Below are 18,590 nucleotides of genomic sequence, written 5' to 3'. Positions count from 1 at the left end.
TATGATGTGAGATGTTGAGAACATGGATGAGAGTAGTATCTCTGTGGGTGGATATGAGAGGTTGTTTCTTAAGAAACTTGTACAGAAAGAATTTACAAGATTTAGACTTAGACTGGATATATAGACGTAATGAACTGGCTGAACTGAAAATAAATTGTGGGCTTTCTGACACACGTAAAAGATAGGAAATTATGTGTGTAGTTATCAAGGAGAAAGGTGGGAGAAAGAACTTCAGAGGTAGGCTTAGAAGCTCTGTTTCGGTGATGCGTAGCTGACAGAGAAATCCTGGAGTCTCAGGAGAAATGTTAGCAAAACAGCACCTTCTTTATTTTGGACAGGGAGACAATTTTAGAGTGATGAGGTGGATCAGTGGTTTGTCTACACAGAGAGACAATGTTTGTATAAGCTGTTGTTATAAAGAGGCTGAGGTGTGTCAACAAATCTTGAAGTGTTGAATGACACAAAGCTCTAGAGAGCAAAATATATGATTTAGGGTGACCTCTAGTGAGGGGTTGGAATGAAACAAATATGATCTTGATATTAAATGCTGTATGTCTGAATTCTGCTAACAGTTTTGGCGTAGTCCAAGGAAAATAATCCAGATGGTGCTGGGTCATTCAGCTTAGCTATTCTGAATGAGTTCTAGGGATTAGTATTTCCTGTAGTTCTACTGCTGTGTTTTCTGCCCTTGTGTTTATTGCCAAGTGGGGGGGAAGTTTCAGACAACTATGTTTATTAAAATCTTTCCCTCGAGACTAACTGTAAAAAATGAGGAGGGAAGTAAAGTAAGTTCTAAAAAACAAGCCTGTTTATCGGTACCTTAAATCTGTTTGAAGTAGAAACTATTATTTATTAAATTTATTATTAAGGTTCATACTTCAGAAAGAGGGAACTCATCAGCGTTTCCATTCAAAGTTTTAGTAAAACTGATGATTTATCTTGTCTTCATTCATAGAAAATGTGACAATTTACTGTTGTATCACAGGAGGCGGAGAAAAAGCTCGTAAGCTTCATACATCAAGAGGAAAGCTGTTACCTAGAGAAAGAATTGACAAGCTTATTGATCCTGGGTAGGTACTTCCTTTTTTTAAAAAACATTTCAGGTTGTCTTTTGCAGGTGAATATTGCAACAGGCTTCTTTTCTTTTCTCTTTAGCTTAATAAGCACAAGCAAATAACATGACTGAAATTTTACAGAAGCATTCTTTGAAATATTGATCTCTTTTTAAAAAATAATTTTTTAAAAAATTTAACCTTTTAAGTGAGATTAAATGGCTGATAGAACTAGTAATTTTTTACAGTTTCATTTCATTTGTCATTATTCAGATCTCCATTTCTGGAGTTCTCCCAGTTTGCTGGTTACCAGTTGTATGGTAATGAAGAGGTACCTGCAGGAGGTATTATCACTGGCATTGGACGAGTATCTGGGTGAGATACTCCAGTCATCTACATTACTTATGATATGAAAAGGAAGAAGGTATAATTTTATTCAGTTTCCAGTATTAGGCTGTTTGCATTTTTATTGTTTTGTTTCTGACACTCTAAAAATCAACAAAGTTGATGTCTCAATTTGTTCAGTCATAGCTAAAAAGAAGTGAGGGTTTTGGTTTTGTTTTTTGTTTGTTGGGGTTTTTTTAGCTAGTGTATCCCACTAACTAAACAAAACATACATGAAGTTTCAGGTGTCCTATGAAGGAAAGAGAGTAGTGCCTCTGAAAAGCATTTTTTAAAAATAGGGTGGTATTTTAGACTTAAAATTAGTTTTAGTTACTCAAAGTACCTCCAGGACTGTTCTTGAAATTAATTATGGTGCTGTGCAGCATTATTTTACTCCCCAAAATAATGGAACAGGGCATTATAGTGCAGAGGTTGCTGTCACAATGTGCCTTTGAGGGAATGCAAGTGAGAAGAGCTCTCTTAGAGCATCAGGGGCTTCAAGAGTCCTTGGCATGTTGCAGTTCTTAACCAACATACATACATACATACAAGTATTTCTCATTAGAAATACTTTTCTCTCTCATACATTTTTCTTATTTTTAGGACGGAATGCTTGATTGTTGCTAATGATGCAACTGTCAAAGGTGGTACCTATTATCCCATCACTGTTAAGAAACATTTACGTGCTCAAGAAATTGCAATGCAAAATCATCTCCCTTGCCTTTATTTGGGTAAGTCCTGTTGCAGAAATAGCCAAGGTTCTGTGTTGAGGGCAGCTGATGTGTCTGCAGATCTAACCATGAATGAATTTAAAGCATGCCTATTCAATTATATTTTCATCTATACTGTATTGTCTCTATAGAGGAGTGGCACATCTTAACGGGAGGGTGTGTACAGGTTCTCAGTGCTATCTACTGCTCTGCTGTTGGGCTGGATTCATAAAATACAGATGCAGCTGTTAACACTGTATCACTTTCTGTCATGGATAAGCAATGTTTCCTGTAGACTCATCCAGTCGATTCAAATTACAGTTAAAAAAAAAAAAATGTACATTCTGGTGGAGAATGTATCTGTATAAGAAAACATACTGGGGAAATAAAATTAGTAAGAGTTACAAAATTGTCAAAAACAGTTTGGATCAATAGATTTTTACGATTTGGTATGAATTTCTTTTGAAGCAGAAATTTAATGGTATTTTATTTTACATTTTGAGTTTAGTTTATTAGATCTGTATTTAGGCAAACCTTCATGTAAATTTTACTTATGTATGCTTTCATTGTAAAAGACGAAAAACAGAGATACAGGTATCTGTAATATATTACTGGTAGTGTTTTCTTAGCGTGGTTTTATGAAAATAAAGGAGGTTCTGCCTATGTCTTCCTTTCAGTCTGAATTCCCAGTCTAATGACTTCTGGACCTCTTAGCCAGTTTCAGTCAGCTTTGACAGAGAGTTGTAAGAAGGTGTATATTCCTGCGGGTGTTGTGTCTGTCAGCATCAGAGGAGAAAGACCTTCTACTCTATTTTAAAAAATAGGGCAGGTTATTCCTTGTCTGTTCAGCTTAGTTTAGCAACTTAAATATCATCTATGTTTGCCAGTCTGGATGCTTGTATTAATTAAATAGTCAACATAAATACAAGTCCTGACCATCACAAGTGTTTGTAGTTTCTTGCCCTGCTGAAAAGTCAAACGTGAATAAGGCTAATAGAGGGATTAGGAGAAGTGTGAACTTGAAACTGTTTGTGAGGTGGATATAAGGACAGCACCCTGTAGGTTTTGTGGGATTGCCATAGAAAGAGTCCTGGGGGGAAGGAGAGGGCTAAATTTTATCTTAGTTGTTAGAAAACAGAAGAAACTTAGCTTTGCTGTTTGCATAACTATTGTTTTACGGGGGTTTTTTTGTCTGAATTATCAGCAAATTCTGTGTGTTTAAAGAAGTCTTTTAGTGAGTATCAGTGAGCAACTGTGGGTGATTGTACTTTGTTTTAACATCTACTATGTTTTAAGATCTTACAGAATTAGGAAATGTGGGACAGCTGTGTCTTTAAAAGAAAATTTTAGGGGTTTTATTCCATTTTTGAGACATACAGTCCTTGAATGTACAATGTCATTCATACCTGGTGAGTTACTTTACCCTTGCAGTTTCTGTACCTGCACTTACTCTGGTTGTTTTGAGCTGTGTGATAAGAGTCTGCACTGTGCTGACCATGTAATTTTCATGTTGTTTGTACTGCCTTTTCCACCAGTGGTAACAACTGCCTAGGTGCTAATTCTCATGTGGACACCTGGTGCTGTTTGTCACTGAGTCAGTCACTGGCATGGATATTTTGTTTTGTCTGCAGTCATGTAAGATGAGAATGTGTGTACATACTGGTGGTTATAGGTAAAAATTAATTGCCAGGAGCCAGAGTAATCAGAGATGCTTTACTTCCCCAGGCATTTCCTTATAGTCTACTATCTTTCTTTGGATACTTCTCTTAACAGGTTGTATTTTCATTAATTGGGAGCAGAGGGGTAGCTGCCATTGGCAACCTGTAAGCAGGAGGGTGTATCCTGAGGCAGGGACATATAACAAATGAATCTTCCTAAAGATAGTTTAATGTTTTTGTTGTGAAGTTTAATCAAGCTATGAAAGTACACAGGCAGCACCTTTTGAACTCAGTGGTGATTAGCTCTGCCTTTTTCTGGAGCTTGTGACAGAATTGCAGTAGAATAGTTGAGTTAAAATTGTGCATTAAAAGTGTTCTTAGTTTAAATATTTTGCAGCAGGATCAGTTTAAAAGTTTGTTTAGGGATGTATGGTTGCATCTTTATGCGCGTCTGAGTTTGTTATGCATGAAAATCACAGGGATGGATGTTATTTTAGAGAGGGGTGTTTACCATTTTTCTTCTTTATTTTTCCAAAAAGAATGTGCTATTATACCTACACTTATGGAAATATATGCACTATTAGTGATAGTAATTGCTGTCTATTTTAGGTAACATGCAGATACTTTACCAACAAGTATATAATGCTGCTCAAAACATGTTAATATGATTTGGTTCATTTTAGTTGATTCAGGAGGAGCAAATTTACCTCGGCAAGCAGAAGTATTTCCAGATCGAGATCATTTTGGCCGTATTTTCTATAATCAAGCAGTCATGTCCTCACAAGGAATTCCACAGGTAATTTGGTTTTATCTCAGAGTTAAATGTACCAAATAGTTTTATATGCTTGGTTGTAAGAGCATCTGTGGACGGCAGGGAGAAGGAACTCTGCTGACCTGAGATATTCTAGAATAGGTGGTTTTATTGCAAGGGTCATGGGTAAAAAGGGCCTTGCCTTCAGCCACCAGCCTCGGCTGAAGGGAAGTCCCAAAGAGAGAGGGAGAAAGAACAAGAGGGTAAGAGTTAAGAGAGAAGGGAGCGAGGGAGCAAGGTGGCAGGGGTCAGAGAGCAGGGGGAAGAGAGCAGAGGTAAGAGCGCTAAGAGCGAGAGTAGGGGTAAGAGCGGAGAAGGGATAAGAGTAGGGGGAAGAGGAGAGGTGAAGATAGCGAGGTCCTTATTACAATACATTATATCTTCTTTTGTGATGAATATTCTAATTTACAGTGACCAACCAATACAAGACACCAAATCCTATAGAATCTACGTATAGCCTGTAAGAACTACTACATTACCATACTATATTTTAAACTCTAAATACTACTCTTTAGACTTTTCTGTTTTGCTACATTGACCTTTGGATTCTTAGCCAGCAGAAAGGTATTGTTCACTCAAAAAGGGATTCTCCTTCAGCTGGCTAGGCTATTGTTTTCAGGTTATATAGTAACTAAGACTCGGTATCCTACAACTCAAAGTAAGCTTCCATTTCTATTTCAATTATAGGTTTCATATTTTCAGAATCTTTTGCTAAGCAATCGTATTTATAAGGTTTCCCTGATTCATCTTCCCCAGCACTTGGTGCCATTGCCTTTTTTTCAAGGCTTGTGCCCATGGCTTTTTGGTTTTTTTTCTGACGGTGCTGTGTTGTGCTAACCTGATGGCCCAGTCTGGGGCTTGGAAGCACTGTAAACACAGTAACTGTCCACAAGAATTCATTATAGTTTTGAAGAAACTGTCTGCTTGCTTGGTCTTAGTGTTAATGATTTGACCTATCTGCTCCTGTCTGGGAGTAGGCGAGAAGTGCACTTGGGACATGGTATGTAGGGCCATTTGAGAAAGCACTAGAAAATCTTTTGGAACAGTTCTGCATCAGCACTGCAAAGGTGAGGACCCCCTTGAGGATGGCTATTAAATTAGATATTTTCCACTAACAGGGGTATGTGTGTGTTTATAAATCCTTTTTATACCCTGACGTGCTTTATGCTGAAATGGCCCTAATAATAGGATTATTTTCTAATGTGTTAATGATGCATGAAATTACTGTTAGTCACAGTTTGTGGATTTAGAAATGGTTTTGTGTCATGGTTCACTCAGTAATACATAGGGGTCTTGGTTTGGGAAGACAGGTATCTGCCAGGTAAAAGCTGGAGTTTCCCTTGGAATGGAGAGTGTAAACCACCCCCCTTTTTTTTCCAATTATAAATTTACAGTCAGAGGCTCTTAGGCAAAGATTTGGAAATAGGAATAGGAGTTCTTTACTAGTATGTATTACAAAGCAGACAAAAAAAAAAACAAAACCAAAAAACCCCCACAACTACGGCATTAATAACAAAAGAAATCAGTACCAAGAACCTTGAGGGCTTTGTTTCACAAAACCCAGGGCAGTTTGGTTTCGGTGTCCCTGCAGGATCCTCAGAGCACCAAGCTGAAACAGTGGAAAAGTCCTGGGCTGGTAGCTGGGATGGCAGGGTGTCTCGGAAGGCAGGGGCAGGATGTCCCGGCAGCGCAGGAGGTGCAGGGTCACTCTGTAGCAAGAGGAGCAGCGCCGAAGAAGCCGAAGGCAGGTCAGGGCTGGCCCAGCTCCTGCGGGTGGCAGAGAAAGCTCAGGATTCAGGCTGAACTGGTGATAGTAGATTTCCCAGGACTGGATCCCTTTGGCCACAGTGAAACTCCTCTAGCCAGCAACAGCCCAGCCGTTCTCTCTCCCCAAACGCTGAAATAAGAGCAGCCGAGCAGCCCGCAGCTGCCTCAAGCTCTGTCCTTTACCTGTGTTATCTCCCCTTTCAAACTTTGTCCACCTCTTTGTTTCAGCTAAGTACTCTCAAGTATCCAACACTTGGTCTCCTTGGTAACTTATGGGGAAAAAATTCTTTAGAGAAAGAAGGAACAAACCTAACCCCCAACAATAGGGCTCAGTTTTTTGATGCAGGTGCAAAATCAGTCTTTTGATGCAGTTTTTTGATGCTAGGGAAGCAAAATCACATGTTTTGCTGAATCTGTTATTCATGAAGAATGTAAAATATTTGAGGATTGCTGATGGGCAGCTATGGCTGCAGTGACAGTGAAGTGCAGGATGTACAGTCCCAATGGAGTTGAGAAGGACAGGTAACAGAATAAAGACTTGAAGGGAATTGTTAGCAGGGACATGTGAGAAGCTGCTGGGGTGGCTGGAAAAATCCATGATCTTTGAAGCTAACCTGCAGGTAAAGGATTGCTACAGAAAACCAAATTACCGAGTACTTCCTACAGAGTTGCTGACTACTCTGTCATCTCTCACCTCTTTGTATGGTTTTGTAGCCCTCTCTTATACCTGCCTGTACATTCCCTTTTCCAGACCAAAAAATTCAAGCTTACTTAGCTGTTCTTCCTGCAGTGTTTCATACCTTTGACGGTCCTAGTTCATCTTCTTTTCCTGATCTTACTGTATCTTTTTTAACATGAAAGAGGCAGACTGCACCAACAATCCTTAAAACAAGTTAAAAAAAGACAAATCGTGTGGAACTTCTTAGAATTACCAATTCTGAGCACCAGTTCTCAGAACTAGTCTTTTTTTTCTTCGATCCCAAGGGAGAGCAGACAGCTTCCTCATTTAGCACTGAGGCAAAGCAAAATTCATTTGATCCTGCAGAATTCTTTCTGTTTAGCAGGGGAAAGTATATACAACCTTCCAACAAAACAATAAACTAATAGAAGAAGTAAAGACATTGTTTGAAACCTGCATTCTTTGTGGACATCTGCTAGTGGTCAGAGCGAAAAGAAGTTATGATCTATGAATCCAGGTTCTCCATTAGGCCTGTGATGTATATGATACTGACAGCTTAATCTACAGCTAATTACAATAAGAGCTGAGGAATGCAGAACATTAAAAAATTATTCAACCTCTGTTTTCTATACAATAACAACAGTCAGATCTATTCTGAATGAGAAACAGGTCACACCCTACTGTGGAACTTGTGATGACAATATTTATTTTCAAGAAAAATAAGTTCTCTACCACACTTTGAAACCCTGAAAAAGCTGGTCATTATCCTGGCAAAGGAATGGGATACAGTTTAATTTGTGTGTGCCTGCAATGTGCCCTGAGGTTCTCCCAAGTTATATGTCACAGCAATTATTTCACCTGTGCTGTCCAAGGCTGTGCTATCACACAGCTAGACTTATGGCAGTGCTATGACACAAATCCCACCATAATACACTATCCGGTGTTCTTTTTCAGATGGAATAAAACCTTTGAGAGACCATCGTCACTGGATTCTCCTGCCCTGGGGCTCAGGGGGGCATGATTCCAACCACTCACACAAGAGACATTGCTGGGGCCTTGGGCCTTTCCCTTTTTCCTGGGGGAAGGATGTAGTAGAAGCCAGTATTTCTAGGGTGAAGCAGATGCACCTTTGAAGGGTGCATCCAGTCAAGAATACAGTATTCAGTCTGACTCCTTACATGACAGATACTGACTTTGGCAGAATTTTTGCGGAAACTGCCTGTGTTACTTTGATACCTTTTTGGCACATTTTGGAAGCAAGTCAGAGTCCAAATCTTAAACCATCTTTTACTTTTCCAAAGGGTCCTGATATCCATTGCCTCTGTAAAAATCCAAGGCTGAGGATTCCAACAACGCACTAAATCTCTTCAGGAAGTATGATGTAATTTATCTTCTGCAGTTCTTTCCAACAGTAGAAGTGGACCAATTGTAGTGATTAGGTTGGTTTCCAGAGAACAGCAGTGTTCAGTTAGAACAAAAATAGATAGGAGAAAAAGACAGTTTGTAAGCTGGTTGTCGTATAAGACTCCCTGATGGATCCAGATTGGTCCAGATGATTTTTTGTGGAACAGCAAGTGTCAAAGGAGTGATGTTTTGCTGAATTATATTTTTTGGAGATATTTTGGAAAACTTTATTTTTGCTAATGACTTCAGTTATGATCTGCTATGGGAGTGATGATTTTTAGATGTTATGTCAGAGGTAAGTATGTATACCCAGCTTGCAAGGCTAAAATTACTGATGTTGGGCAGGACCTTTCTAGAAACACTTGACCCTACAGAAATGCTCTTGTTTCCAGCATATCTTGAAATGTATTTTACATACTCGTAAAGTTGCATTAAAAAGTTGAATTTTTCTTTCAGTAACCATATGGTGTTGTATTAGGAGTAATTGTATTCATATACAATAAAACCTAAATATAAGAAAGATTTGTCTTTTAATAAAACACATTTCTGTTTGTTATGACACTGATGAAAGTTAAGTTTTCCAAGTATGACATTGATGAGTGTTTATCTTTCTTTAAATATTTATGGAAGACTGGGAAAAACGTTTTACTGAATCACTTCCTTTATTTAAAGGATGTAATAAGGGTGCAATTTTTGGGGGAGATGTATCTGTGCTTTGTTATATTTCAAAGAGGCACTGTTAACATTGTAAATCTGTTATTGGTCCTGTGCTAGCAGATTGTGGTAGCTAGAACCATATTCCCTGTCCGAGAACATGTTTCTTTAGAAAATGGAATTAGGAAATTGTTCTCTTTCTGATCTCCACACTGGTCAATTCTTCTGAGATGGGAGTCTGGATATTGTTAGTTTGCTACCTGATGTTCTATGCTGTGGCCTGCTTGAAGGTCTGCTCATCAGTTCATTAGCTCTTCTCAATTTGGCCCTTTAAAGTGATTGCTGTTTTCCCCCCTTTTTTATTTTCTAGTTGCTGATAGTGCTTTTAATTTCCCCTTCCACTTTTACCTGTGACTAATTTATTATTCACCCACTACATCTTAAATTACCTTGTTGCCTATATGGATGTGAATCAGAAAGCTGTGGTTAGCTCTTCATTAGCTGCTTCCTGAGCTCTCTCACCCTAATATGCTGCATGGATATGATGGGGGATGGATCAGTGGGTAAGAAATAGTCTATGTGCACTCAGGACTGTTGACTTTTTTTGAACACATCAAGAATTTCTTTGCAGCAATTTAAAAACTTAGGTCAGGATGTAGAGCATTTTTTGTGAATTTGACGAGTAGATTTTATTTTTCCAGTAGATACATATTCCAGTTTTTATGTTAAAAAAAATTAACACCTGAGTTGTAGTTTAAATGCAGGCACATTTTTTTTCAGTATGAGCATGGTGAAATTAAGAATAGGAAAAAAAATCACAAATTCTGGAGGGAAAAAAGAAATAAACTTACTTACACCAAGTTTCTCCCATTTCTAGAGGCTTATGTTATTTTTTAATTTGCCAGGAGTTACTTATTAAATGCACAAGAGAATACTGCAGATCAATCATGTGACTCTGAGTGTAGTTTAAGATCCTGAAAACTGTTTGCTGTTTGCTTTGATGATAGCAGATTGACATAGTTCATGTAGTCCTGCTTTAGATATGCATAATGTGATTTGGAAGTTTTGTTTTTCTGTGTGCTGTTTTCTTCTTCTAAATTATCATGTAACAGAGAACACTAATTGATGTCACCTTAGAAATACCTTGAAACAAACTTAACATAAAAAAATGTTGTTTTCCGCAGATTTTTAGGGGCTGTTTGTGTGCATATGTGCGGTTGTGAAATAAAGTGTTTGTCTTTTTCGTATGAATGTTCCTTTTCTTCTGCTCTGCAAGTGTCTTGAAAGGGTCTTTGAAGATGCACCTGTGAAGGAGAAATTGAGAAACTTCACTTCCATGATCTATCCATTATCTACGGTTACTGTATTCATCATATCTGGGGTCAAGTCAGTTTTATACAAGTATCACCAAGATATTAGTGGTAGAAAATGTTCACTGGGTAGGTGTTCATCTCAAAATTAGGCAAAAGGATGAAGCAGAGATTATTCATGTTGAAGCTTATAATGAGATGCTCAACACTTCTCAAAAGGGCAGAATTAATTAGTTGATCTATTGAAGACCTGAAGTAGCATACTAGGAGAAGGGAGAAATTTCCTTCAAAGGATGTTAACACTCGTGCAATTATGCCAATAAGCAGTAACTGAAGCCCTGACTTAAGCATAAATACCAGGAGAAACCTAGGTTTTTAGCCTTTACTGTTCATCAGTAAAACCAAATTCCATGTTAGAGTATGTCTTCAAACATATCACATGTGTAGCTCATGGAACTTCATGTATGAGTTTTCCAGCAGGGTAGTCTGAAGATCATAGTTCAAAAGACTGTTGAAAATGGAAGATTCCTTCTTTTTTAAAGAAATGCTAAAACATAAGAAGTTTGCTCTATTAGACAAAAATTGTCTTGCAGTGCTGTCCGATGACATTAATAAAAGGTATCTATTATGTATTAAAATACATAATAGCTTGTCTCTTTGCTATTTTTAAGGGTTTGGATAGTTCATTAACTTGTTCTTTTTGTTTTCCTGATAGATAGCAGTAGTCATGGGATCCTGTACAGCAGGAGGAGCATACGTACCTGCAATGGCTGATGAAAGTATTATTGTTGGCAAACAGGGAACAATATTCCTGGGAGGGCCACCATTGGTAAGGATACAGCAGTTTCTAGTGACATGGCCCCTCTCCTCCCCCTTTCCCCAAATCAGGCTTTGATAATTGTACACCTTAAACAATTGAGACATTTCTTGGTTTTATATTTCTAGATGCTCTGTAGATTAGTTTGTATTTTTAAGTATATCTGAGTGTTCCTATCCTAAATCAAATCTCTTCTGTTCATTAGAGGTGTATATGTATAAATCAGTGTCAAGGTGTTTTCATAGTACTGCTTTTAAATTACTGTGCACAATTTAGATTGTAAGAACCAACTCTATATTCAGTTATCTACTCTCTAGGTTTGATGCAAAATTTGAAAAAAATCACAACCATGTGTATTTTATCTCAAAGTCAAGATCAAAGATAAAAGAACTTCTGAAACAGGACTGATCTGCTGTGTTTTTATGTCACTTTACTGACAGAGGAGGCACACTTACAATGGAGTTTGACCTTTCTTTCTTCTGACCTGACCTGCAGAAGTCCTGTGAATTAAACCTTGCTTTATTGTGGAACTCATAGTGGGATTTGTGACTGCAAAGCACTGCAGTATAAGAGAGCTTTAAACTTACAGTAGCTTGGCACAACAAAAGGAATGCTTGAATGTGGTGTATTATTTTAGAAATAACTGTGTGTCCTAGTGTAGGCTCAGTTCTATACCAATACAAATAATAATACAATAATGTTGGTCTTTTCCTGACAAAGATTATTCTACTTAACACAAGCTTTATGAAATAAAAAGAATTTTTAGTATTAAATGTTAGTGCTAGAACTAACAGAGCATCATTCATCACAACTATTCAAGTCTCTATGAAACGTGGCTTGATAAACTTGCTTTTCTGACATAGTCAAATATTTGTCAAATTTATTGTTCAAATTGGTCTGAGGCAGCAGAGTGGCTCTGTTTTGATTACAGTCTTTTGGGAACTTTAAGGTGTGCTTCCTGTGACAAAGCCAAATGTAAATCAAATGTCTCTCAAGAGTCCTTCCAAATTGAGCATGCCGAAATGGAGAAATTTCTTTGTTAGGCATTGTTAATGAACATACTGCTTCATTGATTTCTCTAGTAACAGAGGAGGCAAAGTCTCTTGGAAGTCACTTCCTTCAACACTTAAAGTACTGGGAAAATGTGGCGTGTCCCATTAAACTATGGGAAAACAGCCACTGGCAGATTTATTTGTTGACTAGTTCCTAAGGCATGATTGTGTTACTCTCATTAAAAGTATGAAGGACTCATCCTTTAATATGATTTAGTGTTTACTTTTATAGCTTTGCTTTCATTTCCACAGCATATTTTTGTATTGCATTATTTTCCTTTAGAGTGGATTTTTCCCCATTGTGTCATCTTGTTGATAAAAGTAGATTTGGCATATATATCTCTTTCAAAGTTCAGTGTATAAATGGCTTTTAAATTCTTGTGCAGTTAAAAAAAAAGAAGAAAAATAGAAAAAAGGTCTTGAATTTGTACATCCTAAATAAATTCAGAATTTAACTGGCATATAGAAAGCAGAGGCATGGGACACACACCTGGAAGTAAAAGGATACTTTGTTGTCTACCCTAATAAAAAAAGGCATTTAGTTTGAAGAAATTTATTATTTTGTTGGAGGCTTTCCAAGTTGATAAGAAGAACAAAGCAATCAGGAAAAGAAGATGAAGTAATGAATAACAACTATGTAATGTAATGGTAATTTATTTACTGCTCATTAGGATTTTTTTGTTAGAATTTTCTTGACAGTGATTGTTTCAAATGTCCTGTCTAGGTTTCTGTTCCTTTTTATCTTGTATTAGTGTTTTTCCACTTATTCATAGGTAAACACAGACAAATCCTCCCCAGAATTAGAGTAATTCTCTATAAATTTATCACTGTAAATTAGATATTTGGAGTTTCTTGTTGAATAAACATGAATGAAGATACTGTTTGAGAATAATATTAGTTGAGTGAGTAACATGTGCTTTGTATATCTTTCCTTTGAGATAAGAAAACTAGTGTGATGAAAGACATGAACTTTGTACATCAGAGTGTTACAGATGTGTGTGCTGCCTAATTTCCAATCAAAAAAAAAAAAAAAAACTGAACAAAATGAAATATAGCGGCAATTTTAATTTGAGGAACTTAAAAGTTACAATGATTTGTTAATAGTAAATAATATATTTGTTCTAAAAATAATACATACGGAAATGGACCGCGGTGGGATACATACCACGGGGTATGATGCAGGACTTGATCTGCTGTCCGCCATATAACTAAGATGTTCCTAAATTAACCTTTTTATACTGTGTGTCACCTCCCCTCCCATTTTCGATTCATAAGATCTCCATCACCGCCCTCATCACCACCCATTTCCTCCTTTACTGTGCATACTCCACCATCCCCTTTTAGGGCGTCTCCGCATCTTCAGGAGTCATAGGGAGTAAGGCTCATTGTCTTCCTCCATGTCCTTCCAATAACCCCTTTGTTTACACATACGTATTAAGCCTATATTATGTCAGTAAATACCAGTTTTGTACATTAAGGCCATAAATTTCATATAATTAGCAGTTTTCCTGGAGTTCCCCCAAATGTCCTGTCTCCCAGGCAATAAATCTCATATTATTAACACTTTCCTGGAGTTTCCCCAGGTTTTCCCTGTCTCCCAGACAATTTTAGCTCTTCTTATCTTAGTTTCCTCCTGTCTTTCACTTTCTACAGAACATCTGCTGGAGAAGGGGGGGGGAACTTCCCCTCCCTCTCCTTCCTGAAAAAGTTACATTTTAACTACTGTTTTAAAATACTGATTACTGTTTCAATTTTGTCAGCACTAATTATACATATTTATCACAAATAGTGTTGGTGGGTTTGTTACTATAACTGAGAATAACTGCCCTGATTGCAGGAACACCTGAGCTGTCAAAGTACAAACCTTCTCAAAAGGTTTTCAGCAAGAGTTCTAATACCCAGTATGACTCAGAAAGCTGGCTTGGAAGGTGAAAAAAATAGAACCAGATGCTTGTTCTCTGGGAATGCTTATCATTTAACATCACAAGGCAATTTACATCATACGTGTACTGACACATAGCATGTGAGACTTTTGCCAGGGTAGACAAGGACAAAGGTGACCCAAGTCACCTCAAGGGAGGGGCTTGACTAGGCAAGTCAGTGACTGCAAGGGTGGTGTGAAATTGGAAAGTTTTAGAATCTTTTCCTGTTTTCAGAGGAAGATTTCACAACTATCCTCCAATTTAATTTGTTTCTTAGCAACCTGCAGATGTAATGATCCTTATCGTTGTGCGTATAGATCCAACTTTATTATCTCCACCTGTCAGCCTTTCTGTTCTGTAGAGTTTTTCAAATTCTCACTGAAAATATCCTACTTGCCTTCTTCCAAGTGTCAAAACTACTTCAGACTCTCCTAGAAACTCCTGTTCCATGCTGTAGCAGATATTGTAGCTGTTATTGAGTAAACTCTGTTCCCCAAAACGTCTTTCCTATATGAAGAAGATTGGATTGGACCTTATTGCTTACCTGCCTAAAACAAAACATCCTGAGGAAGTGAAAAAATAAAAATCCCTGGTGTTACTTATTATTAGACTTGAGATGTGTATGATCAAAAAATATGAATTGTAGGTACAGTCTACCATCTAAAATGGAAGATTTCTTGGCCTCCTTTTTTGGAAAGGTGAGGAGTAATGACTTCGTAAACAGATCTCGATAGAAGAGGGTAAGTGTCACAGTAACAGTAATATTCAGGGCCATTCTGTGTTTTCTTAAGTGGAGTATCTGTATCCTCATCTTCGGCAGTACTGCCTGCTAGTTCAGGATGTCATGTGCACCTCTAGGCTGTTGTTCCAGAAACTTCTGATTCTTCCTTCATGAGAGAAAATTTGCTACTTTCTGTGCTCAGAGGTGAAAAAAAGGTAAAAAGAGGGAACAAGTTTTTCAAATTCATGTGTATTTATGTACTGGAGACTTTCCTACATATTGGCCTCATCTATTGTAGAAAATGCATATTATAGCTAAAGTTTATGTTTATTTCTTTCAATAATTTCTTGCTGAAGTAGCTTGAACAGGTGTTTCTTAGAAAATACCCACATATCTTGTTGAGGCTCTTAATTGCAATCTGTTAGAATTTAATGAACTTAAAGGTTACTTCAACTAACTCTAAGTAACTTTAACTGTTACTTAAAACTGCATTTTGTAGAATGCTCTTTTCTACTGCTGTATCTGGAAAGGTGATGGAGCAAATACTCGTTCTCACCTCCTCTTAACAGAATAAGACACATTTGGGCTGCAGGGTGCAGTTCTGGGCACTCCAGAATAAGCCTGAGTGAGCCAATGAAATTCCATGAAGGTGAGGGAGTGGAGCATCTGTAAAATAAGGAGGGTGTGAGAGAGATGAGACTTTTCAATCTGGTGAAAACGTGTCTTATGGCAAACCTATCCATACCTTGAAAGGGGGAGTAAAGATGATAGAGCCAGGTGTCTTATTGGTACCCTGTGATAGGTCAAGAGGCTGCCAGGCACAAACTGGTAAGTACAGAAAGTTCTGTTTAGTCATTAGAAAACATTGGCTGCAAGAATGGTCATGCCAAGCCAGGTTGTCCAGAGAGTTTGTGGAGTCTGCATTCTTGGGTAATTCTCTCATGATAATAAATCATGGTAATAAATCTCTCAGGGTAATTATGTGGTCATTAGCAACCTTCTCTGGTTGACCCTGCTTTGAGCAGGGGAGTTAAACTTTGCAATCTCACATGGTGGCAGACAGAGTCCACAGCTCCAAAACTGTAATTTGAAGAAGGAAAACTTCAACTCTGTGGAACAATAAAAAAGCTGATTTTGTAAAATATTTTAAAATGAGTCTCTGGATTTCAATGCCAATGGAAATCATTGCGCTATTCAGCTTTGTGCCAAGTTCTGCAGTAGTTAATAGTATGTTATAACTGGTTGCATGACAGATGTATGTAATTATTTGATAGAAACATAGAATAGAATCAAATAATATAGTCAAATGGTAGAGTCACTTATAATACACCCTAAAGGTCACTGAGTCTGGCCATTAACCTTGCACTGCCAAATGCACCACTAAACTGTGCATTGAACCCTTAAATGCCACATCTGTAGGCATTTAAATAACCTCCAGGGATGGTGTCTCAACCACTGCCCTGGACAGGCTGTTCCAGTGCTACATAACCCTTCCAGCAAAGATATCTTCCTCACTTCCCTTACAAGTATTTTCTTATGTTCACTGTTTAGTGAAGACTCAGGTTAATTATGTCTCTGACACAGACGTTCCATTAATTAGTATGCCACACCTTCGTATATCATGGGTAATTCAAATTTCAAACCAAAATCCACTGTAGGAGCAATACCTACACCTAAATTTCAAACTTGACAGTTTGGAAGTGCATGTGTGTGAGAATATATTTTTTCATATTTTTATGTTTTATATATATATATATGTCTCTCTGTGTGTATATATATATTTATATAATTAGTGTGCTTCGTTTTTAAATATGAAACTTGGAGACTGAAATCTGTTTTGGAAATGGTGATGTTTTTCCCTTCCCTTGCTTGTACTTTGCCTCTATACTCTCTCTGGGTGATGAATAATGGTTTCTCCAGCTTTCAAGGAATCCTCTTCAAAGCACTTACTGTAGAGTAGAGATGCCTCAAGAAGTCTTCTGGGTTTTTTTTTTTACTCCAATAGTAAATGATACTGCTTTTTTCTAAGAAGGAGACTGTTCACTCGTAAATTACCCTTTCAGGTCTAAGATTACACAGATCTAGGCTTTGGATTGTGCAGTCCAGGTACTTTTATGGAGACATCGTACTTGATCCAAGCACTTACATGCCACTGATAGGCTCTTTTAAGGAAAATTATTATTACTAAATTGTTGTGTATTTACTGAAATGTTTAGAAAATAAAAACCTCTAGTGGTTGTTCTGTGGTTAATATTTAAATGAGTGAGTTGAAATTCACAGAAGTGTTCATGTAGAGAAAGCAAAATTGAAAAATCCTAGGTTTCAGCTGGGTATTGTCTGCTTGAAGCAATGCATGGAAATACCACATTTGAAATTTCATGTAAGTGCTGAGAAAATTTTTGTGAAAAAGCATGTTTATGAATCTGAAGGATGTGTAAATGTATGCACACAAATGATGAACATATCAGTAAGAAGAGGAGTGGGGAGTATCTTGGTGAAAAAACCTACATATTAACACTAGGATAATCATGCAAAGTCAGAGAAAGAAAGTAATTTTTACAAGATTCTGTGTTGTCATATTCTGATGCTCTGAGGGAAACAGGGAAATATGATCAATGAAGAAGCATTTTGCAAAGATTTCTGTCATTACTGTGCATAAGATAGTATAAATATTAATGCAAGACAAGTGTCAACTGTGAAGCTCATTTTCCTTTTGTCAGGTTAAAGCAGCAACAGGTGAACAGGTATCAGCAGAAGATCTTGGAGGGGCAGATCTTCACTGCAGGTATAAGAAATACTTTCCCAGAGTTAATTTCTTCCATATTTTAGGCTTGTCTTTCCCCTTCCCTTTCCCTTTCCCCTTCCCCTGCCCTTCTCTTCTTTTGTTTTGTTTTGGTTTTAGATCTTTCTTAAGACGTGTTTACCTTTTGAAAATTATTTCGGTGTTGTTGTCTGGTGCTGTCTGATTGTTTTATTGTTAGAATCTCACAGTTACATTGTGTAGCTCTAGTTAGCATTGTTTCCTTCATTTACTGCTCTAAAATACTCACATGTCTAGTTTACCGCAGTATCATGCAATATATGGAGGACTTTAATACTGAGTGTTAACAGAATAATATATATTGAGAAATATAATACATTTTGTAGGTTGTATCTTTCTTACTGCCACATAGAATTCACCACAAGCAACATCAAAATAGCCTGTGCTTTTTGTAAAAAAAATACTTCTTATCATACCCAAAAAATATGTGCACTTTCAAGTTCTGCAATTAATAATAAACAAAATTAGGCATTACTGCACAGTAAGTTTTGTATTGCTGTATAATAAATGCTTATTTGTCACTTCAATTTTAAGTGAATAAAGAATTATTTTAAAGGGCAGTTCATGCCATTTTTGCAAACATGTTTTTCTTTATAATTGAAATTAATTTTTGCTGCATATGAACAATGCTTTTTATATTTTATATAGTCATTTATATTTTTTTATTTCCTGCAGTTGCTATTTTATTTCGTGTCTGATAATTTGAACGTGCTGTTTTGAAGAAAAGGTCAGGCATGGGTTTTATTTTTAAAGTAATTTCATAATAGAACACAGAGAGCTGAATTGTTGCATCTGTATTTTTAAGGTCTTAGAAGCTTTAAAATTTCA

General features: G+C 37.1%; 1 protein-coding gene across 2 annotated transcripts in view; it reads left to right on the top strand.

Moving 5' to 3' along the window:
• The window catches only part of MCCC2 (methylcrotonyl-CoA carboxylase subunit 2), a 39,817-nt gene that overhangs the window by 5,799 nt on the left and 15,428 nt on the right, over positions 1–18,590 (top strand). The window contains exons 3-8 of one of the 2 annotated variants that reach the window (XM_066181513.1): positions 986–1,070; positions 1,326–1,427; positions 2,040–2,167; positions 4,488–4,600; positions 11,145–11,258; positions 17,662–17,726. In XM_066181513.1, the coding sequence (XP_066037610.1) occupies positions 986–1,070; positions 1,326–1,427; positions 2,040–2,167; positions 4,488–4,600; positions 11,145–11,258; positions 17,662–17,726 (607 nt within the window). Of the gene's footprint in view, positions 1–955; positions 1,071–1,325; positions 1,428–2,039; positions 2,168–4,487; positions 4,601–11,144; positions 11,259–17,661; positions 17,727–18,590 lie in introns of both variants that reach the window. The other variant, XM_066181514.1, reaches the window with a different exon arrangement.

The sequence above is a fragment of the Chamaea fasciata genome, unplaced genomic scaffold (genome assembly GCF_029207755.1).
Source record: "Chamaea fasciata isolate MVZ Bird 193981 ecotype frontalis unplaced genomic scaffold, bChaFas1.0.hap1 SCAF_4, whole genome shotgun sequence".
In the NCBI taxonomy this organism is placed as follows: Eukaryota; Metazoa; Chordata; class Aves; order Passeriformes; family Sylviidae; genus Chamaea; species Chamaea fasciata.
This window is presented reverse-complemented; position numbering and strand designations above follow the sequence as displayed.